Source organism: Mus caroli, chromosome 9 (genome assembly GCF_900094665.2).
Source record: "Mus caroli chromosome 9, CAROLI_EIJ_v1.1, whole genome shotgun sequence".
NCBI lineage: Eukaryota > Metazoa > Chordata > Mammalia > Rodentia > Muridae > Mus > Mus caroli.
In genome coordinates, this window is record NC_034578.1 from 83,194,178 (window position 1) to 83,202,324 (window position 8,147).

At 40.8% G+C, this 8,147-nt stretch overlaps 1 protein-coding gene across 1 annotated transcript in view; it reads right to left on the bottom strand.

Annotated features, from left to right (window-relative positions):
* Nucleotides 1-8,147, bottom strand: part of Me1 (malic enzyme 1) — a 128,331-nt gene that overhangs the window by 66,309 nt on the left and 53,875 nt on the right. Inside the window, exon 4 of the mRNA XM_029481966.1 lies at nt 7,518-7,621. Coding sequence (XP_029337826.1) covers nt 7,518-7,621 — 104 coding nt within the window. The remainder of the gene's footprint in view (nt 1-7,517; nt 7,622-8,147) is intronic.

Consider the following 8,147-nt stretch of genomic DNA (forward strand, 5'->3'; position numbering starts at 1 on the left):
ATCGATGTATTAGTAAAGAAGAGAGGGGCACCTTGTCAGGACAGTGCTTAGTACACCTGCCGCCACTGACAGAGAATCAAGAACTGGCACAGATGACTTCACAGTCACACCTTTTAACCTTCACAAAACTCAAGTTTGTTTGTTTGTTTCTTTATTCATTTACTACTTTCACGACAGGGTCTTTCTGTGTAGCCCTGGCTGTCCTGGAAATCACTCTGTAGACCAAGCTGGCCTGGAACTCAAAGATCTGCCTCCCTCTGCCTCCCGAGTGCTGGGCATCACCAGCTTCTCAAATGTCTTAGAAAATACAATATTGTGGGGTTTTTGTTTTTGTTTTCTTAATTGCCAAAGTAATTTCTAGCACTGTGGACAGGGAGGTGGGCTAACTGCAGATCTCCACCTCTTCCTCCTCTCCTCCATACCCACCCAATCCCCCAATCTCACCCTCAGCTGTGTAGCAGACCACCTGCTGCAGCCTCCCTCTCCTCTCTACACTGGATGACACAGATCTTCCTGACGAGGTTTGGTCATTTGATATTGTATTATAATACTAAATATTGGCCCCCGAGGGCTGGTTGCCTCCAGGGATGAGAGAATCTGCAAACACACCAAGTGATGCTGTGTGACCTTGCTCCTTAATTTAAAACTACTGTTGACTAAAGATGCTGATAGCCTATAGCTGCGCAGAAGAGAGAGAGGTGGAGTTTCAGTTCCCAGGCTTGGGAGTCTGAGGCAGGAGACCACAGGGGAGAGAAAGGAAAGTAGAAAGAGGAGAAGACACCATAGGGTAGGTGAACCATGAAAACATGAAGATGAAGGATGACCAATTGGAGTTAAGAACAGCTCAGATGGAACATGGTAAGTTATGTCTCAGGGTTATTGGCAGGGAAGTAGGCATAACTTAGAAGATAGATATCTGCTCAGCTCTAGTACATTAAAATTTTGTTAAAAATATAAAAGTTGTGTGTCCTTTATCTGGGAATCGAACGACCAATGTGAGGTAGAAACCCCCAAATGAGATTACATACTACAACATCTTCCCCTCCAAACTTNATTCCTACACTCATACCATTATCCCAGGCCCCAACTCCAGAAGGCATTACCTGGGAAACTGCCAGCCATGCCTGCAAAAGAAGCAAGTGGGCCAGTCTTTCTTTATTACACCTTAAAAGATTTAGTAGCTGTACAGCATAATAGCAGAAAATCTCAGAAATCAGCTGGTTGAGGCAGAAGGATTGTGAGTCTGAGGCCAGTCTGGGCTAGAGTGAAACCCTGTATAAAGAACAAAAATAGTCAAGCTCTTTAAGGCCTTTTTTTTTTTTTCCTTTCAGGTAACCTTTCCTTTGTTTTACTCATTTAATTAATAATCTTCAGAGAAATTTCCATGTGGAGGATACCATAAAAGAGATGCAGCTGTCACTACTTTTCTAACTACTTTTCTGGGAAAAGAGACATGATAAGAACTATAGTCACAAAACAAAATCAAAACAGAAAGATTCCTATCTGTGTTGATTTTAATATAACCTTAACAGTGGATACAGATTGGGCAAGCACTTTACTATTTCTTAAGTCACATGAAAAGGCTGTTTGAACATGTCAGCATTTCTCCATCCATAGCTTTACAGTTCCAGGAATGAAATAAATTCTATCATCGATCTCACAAATTGAGGACTTAATGACATACCAGGTGATGGCCTAGAAACTGTGCTATGGCACTGAAGGAAAGAGGACGTATTCTGTTTTCATGGAACATATTGGTGTGTGGATCTATACGGAGCACAAAAGGTTGAATATAAACAAATCTGGCATTGTTCAGTGCAGAGGATGAAAAAACAATGAGTTGAAGGTAACATTTTAAGCACACTGGTCAAGGCAAGCTTCACTGAGCAAAACAGATCTCTGGAAATTTCAAATTTCAAAGATGAGACAGCTAGCCTAGTAGAAAACCAGGCAGAGACACCAGAGGATGGTAAAAATCCAAGCAGATGACACTTCAATTAGAAAAGAACAGTAGTCCATGTTAATGTAGGTGAGGTCAAACAGTAACAAAGTCAGGAAGGAACCAGGAAGCCAGGAGGCACAGAACCTTTCCTGTTAGTACAAAGCCCCTTTTCATTCTGAACAAAATGGTGAGGACTGCCAAGTTCTGAGCAGAGAAATTACTCAACGAAGAATCATCTTGGCCTCTGTGTTATGAACACACTAGAGGGCAACAAGTGGGGAGGCAGTAAATCCAGTTAGGAAGCTACAATAGCCCAGAGAAGCAAGATTAAGTAACAGGCAATGGTTAAGTCCTGCATATATNAAAATTTCGAAAGCTTTGCCAATAAGCTGTGTATGGAGTGGTAATTCTTGTTCTTAGTGCAGCAAGAATGAGCTTTCNTGTGGAGAGATGNAAAAGGTACAGCAAGAGCTGGCTTAGGAGTGGGTGCAAGAGCAGGTACCCACATATATCACTAACATATACGATCTCTATATTGTCTTACTATGGATTCAAGTAGAAGTACCAATAANGAGACTGGTTACACAGGTCTAGAGCTGAGATAAGATCTCCAAGCTAGAAATACAGACCTATGAGTGACAAATAAAAAGATCTCTGAGCAGTGAGATCAACAAGAATCAGAGACGAATAGTTTAGAGAGGTTTCAGGTGAACAGAAAGAAAAAAGTCATGGACAGCCCAAAGAGTATTTGGTGGGAAGTAAGGAGGGAATTCTGTCAGGGTATGGGGGACTTTTGGGATAGCATTTGAAATGTAAATGAAGAAAATACCTAATAAAAAATAATTAACATGCAAAAAAAAAGAATTACTGGGGTCAAGAGATAAAACTGTTAAACAGGCAAATCTATTTTTTTAAGCATTGATTTATTTTTACTTTAAGTGCATTAGTGTTTTGCCTTCATGTCTGTCTGATGGTGCTGGATCCCTTGGAAGTGGAGTTGCAGATAGTTGTGAGCTGCTATGTGGGTGCTGGGAAGTGAATCTGAGTCCTCTGGAAGAGCAGCAGCCAGTGCTCTTAACCACTGAGCCATCTCTCCAACAGCGACTAAGCAAGTATTAAAGTAGTTATGTGCTACACTATTAAAGAAGCTAGTTAACACTTCCTGAGTTCAGTCACGGTAACAGAAACCTGAAATGATACCCAGGTTGCTCACTGTTATCCCAGGGATCACCTTAGCCACAGAGGAACACTTCACCACAGATCATGGCCTATTGTTTTTTCCCAGGATGACCTATATCCAATTACCTGATACAGACACATTCAGGATTGGCCAGGACAGGCCAGAGAGTGACAATAGTAGAGGCAGTCATGCCTGAAGAACCACCCAACATCCTCTGCTCAATCCTGAGGCTTGTGTCTTTCTTCCCTGGGAATTACTCACAAGAGCACTTCTGAAAGAATCCTTAAACACTGAGCCTCATTTCAGAATATGCTTCCCACGTAACCTAGTCTACCACATCTAGTATCAGGACTGGTCTGGAAAAGCAGGTGTTAAAATGGGTCCTTTGACCTAGGTCAGTCCACAAGGATTCTGTCACTGGCAGTAATTAGATATCAGTACACAAGGTGGCAGCCCAACTATTATAATTCTCTCCAGAGGTGACCCGCTTGGTATATCAGTAAAAGACAATGTTAACTGGAGTGCTGTTTCAGAGTTTTTGAGAAAGTACACTAAGAGGATAACAGAAAAAGAGCACAAGACTTGTTGGCAAATAAACATCAACATGAGGGCCAAAGGCCTCGCTTGTACAAACAGACGNATAGATTCCATAGAGCCTTTAGCAGAAGACCCTGATGGCAAGAACAGGGTGTATACACATCAGTGAACCTCCAAGATGCCCAAGCCACTCACATTTGCTCCATCAGAATCTTGGTAGAGTGAGCAGATACTTGCTACACGGAGAGGGATATCTGGCTTGATCTTCCCAAATTTTAAATCCTCAGAGTCAACACCGTTTTATGAGTGAACAGAATTCTTTTTTCTCTTCTCACTGTTAATGAAGTTAGTTTTCTGCCAGGAGACGGTATACACCTTCATCTCCTTCAGACCCCCACTGAGGCCTATAATAGCATCTACCACATCAGAAGCCACGTGGGCCATGCTGGAGCTTAAGAAGGAAGAGAGCTACTATATCCCAGAGGAACAGATGTAGGTAGCTTGTNTTAGCCAAGAGCAGTCCAAGTGAGCTTAATTATGAGGGTTTTTTATCAGATCCTGGACCCTAATGTTAAGTAGTGATTTTCAGACAGTTTCTTAAGATGCAGAATTTAACAAATGGCAAGAATCCCCAGAGATGACACAAAGTGACTATTAAAATAATTGCTAGGTACCTACCNAAACCAATGGCTCATACTAAGTAAGGCTGGCTTCTAGAAACATTGCCATGGATGGGAGAAGCAAGAATTTCTGGGCTCAGAGGAGGGCATTCTGGGATATACAAACTATATATAGTGCCCTCCCTTCTCCCCCCCCCCCCAAAAAAAAAAATCAAGTGACTATTTTCTAAAACAATGACAAAAAGCCACATAGAATATGCTGGTGCAAAGCCTCCAAATCACTGAAAAGCTTATTTCCGGATCTCAAAAGACCAGGATGGACAGAAGACAACGTTGATACATAGCCAGGNTTATTGATAAGCAGTAAGAGGGGTGACGGGCCTCCAGAAGGAAGCCTAATGGGTGCAGCTGTCCTGAGAGGGGCAACAGCAGTGTATGTGAGACAATGGCCCATAGTCATGAGAGAGAATAGAGACAGCTTTTCCTAGTCTGTCACTCAGTGTTTGCTACCAAAAGAAATCAAAAACAAACAGCTACACAATTGAAAGCAGTTAACGCAATACAGTTGCAATTGCTTGTACAATTTCCAAACTTGAGCTAATCTTTTACCCAGAATTCACAGAGAGAAGAGGCCTCGTTTCCAGAAGGCAAGACTTCGCAATACATTGGCAAGGATACCCGGCAATAATTCTCCCAGGTCTTCAGAGGAATCTACAATGCTTACTCAGGTAGCTAGCTACCCTGGGGAAAAGGGCTCGGATCGTTAGAGGACTCTGTGCACGGAGTCTGCAGTGATATCTGGAGACTTGAAACATCAAGCAGTTGCTCCCGCTCCTCCCCCTGATAGAAGCAATGTCAAGGGCAGTGGTAGGTGGGGCCCCAGCCAGGTGCTCACAAAAGTCTGAATGAGACCACAAATCTATACTGAGATATTCTAATTTCATACTTACTGAGTGTGTTACAATATCTTCAGGTCTTTGGTCTATACAATAAGAGCTATCACAGGGCAAACAAAGATGACGTTGTACCACCTCATCATCCACCCCATCTGTACCAATACAGAAGTTAAAAACCCACAACAGCTGTGGTGGTTGGAGCTAGGCATAAACTAATGGATACTAACAATCTCAGTAGTGCAAGGAGTGGTCCCAACTGNNTTACACAAGTGTGCGGGCCCACGCTGAGGCACAGCTCCGCCTCTGTCTGCTCAAGTTCCTCCTTCTCCCTCCNACAAGGTTGTTCCCAATAGCACTTAATATACTCCATCTCAGAAACTCCAACTGCAAAAGTCACTCCTCAATCATGAATTTAAGTCATATGTCCCTTTAAAATNACTTTCTCTTTATTACTCTAACTGGATACTGCTTGGCTTTACTCCTAGTCAGCTTCTAAAGGAGCAATATCNAAACAATATATTTTGAAGTCTCTGCTCTTTTTCTCTAGGAAGGGCCTAGGAGGACAACTCCTCCTTTCCACCATTTTTGTTTCTGAGCAGAGTNTCATTGTATAACGCAGGCTAAATTCGAGCTCACAGTAATCCTCCTGCTTCAGTTCCCAAATTCCTAGGATCCGACATGAGCAAACATGCCTGCCTATAGAGGTTTCATCATCAAAAGACACTGTTGAGTCTATTAATCTTCATTTTCTTTACATATATCTTAAGTAATCCCCCAATTTACTATTTAAAATGTAAGTTGTTTTCTGATCCTGCAAGGAAAAAGACCTTTCCAACTTGGTTCTTATCTCCAATTCTCCAGGAAGTTGTTCATGGTTTCCATAAGGATTTTCCATCATCATTGAGTGCTTAAAACAGGCTTTATAAATTCCCTGTAAATATCATGAATTTGTCTTATTTAGGTAGATTTTAAACTCACAAACTGACAGTGAAGCAAACCACGTTGCCAGTGTCAGTTCCTTTTCTATCAGGGGCTTCGTGGCACCACTGAACCAACTTCTTGATGATGCTGTTATTTAGAAAGCTGATAAGCACAAGTTTAAGGTTTTTTATGATAAAACCTTTAAAATTATATGTGAAATTTTGAGCTTAAACTAAAGTTTTACAACTCATATTTTCTCTATGAGTAAATATATCTTAAGGTATAAGTAGGATAATAACAAATTAATCAAACATGTTCTTTTTAAATTAGTCCATAGTGATCTAAAAGTATACTCTGAATTAAATCCCATGACAAGCAATTTGAGATATTTAAATTCTGTGCAAACTGATGAAGAAACTGTCTTTCTGTTGGTTATGACTTTAAATTATAAGAAACAAAAGAACATCTTAGTTACATGAAATACCAGTGATAAAGTTACTCACAAACAAAACAATAAAGCCCAGACACTGAAGTACAAATGCATTTTTAAACAATAGTGGTTTTGTGGCTGCAAACTAACAAAATGAATGACTGTCAGCTGGCATGACAGAACTCCCTCAGAATATATTATCGCAGAATCGCCTTCTTATAGAAAAAAGCTGGAAAGTCTTATAGTACCAGAAGGCCCACAACCCAATGCTTACTACACTATATTAAACACAGTAGACTATTTAATCAAATACTGTTGATGTAAGCAGAGGTGTATGAAGAGCAACTGATACCCTGGTGCTCTCCCTCCCTATTACAGCTCTGGGATCGTATAGCTCACACTCAGTCTCCACCTCTTCCTTCTCCCACCACAAAAGGGTCCAATATCAGCCACAAACATGAATGAAGACTGGATCTTACCGGCAGCCAAAAAAGAAGTGCCAAAAATGTAAAAAAGGGAAAGGCTTTCTTTTTCTATTTACTGTCACTGGCCAGTTCCCTACTTCCCATAAACATGCATTTCAGCTGGGATCTGTGCTTTTAGTGTGGTAAAGCTGGAGACCACCGCCTATTTCAACGGCAACAACGATGCTTCTAAGAACAATGCTCCTTTGGGAATAGGAACAGAGATGGCTTGGAGGATAGATACGTGATGCTGCCATTTGGCCAGTGAAAGTTATAAGGAGGGAATGAGGGAGGGGAGAGGGAAGGGAGAGAGCAGAGGAGGGGAGGAAAAGGAAGAGGAGGAGAGAGGGGGAAGGGGAGGAAGAAGACAGGAAGAGGGAGAGAGGGAGAAAAAGAGAATTTATTCTTACTTAGGTCTAATTACTAAACCATACTGAATCAAACGAGAGATTTTCCTAGGTGTGTCGTCAGGGTTTAAAGACTTTTGAAATTTATCTCAAACACAGATAAATAAAGATTGCACATACTTGGAAGACGCTGCCTCCATGAACTCATCCAGGAAGGCGTCGTACTCAGGGCCTCTGACTCGCCGGTGCCGCAGTCCGATGTACAGTGGATCCTTAAGTAACTCCTAGTGTTAAAATAGACGTGACCCCCCAAAAAACAATTAGCAATAAGAAAGTCATTGACCTTTCACTAGTCTGTTTGACCATCTCTATAAGAGACAAAAACAAAGATAAAATCTTGACGTACTGATTCATAGTAGCCCACACTCACTAGTTACTTAATACTGTATAGAGTATATTCATACTCTTCACAAACCAAATTAAAAAAAAATAATTACTAAATGTTAAAAGATTCTAGGTTAGTCTGGGGGAAAGAAAAGTAAAATATGTCAGTGGTTCTCATTAGAAAAGCTCCCCTCTGATTTTGTACGTAAAATTTATCACACATGGAAATTATGTTAAGTTTTAAAAATTTACAACTTATGAAGGAAAAAAAGAACAATTTTTCATAGATTTATTTCTATTTCCAAAAAAATNNAAATCCTCAAACATTTTAGGTATATTTGTTATATGACTACTAACCTATTTGAGAGAATATTTTTAGCCTTGACCAAGTTTTCCTTAAGCTTTTTAAACTTTCTAGTTTCCTAC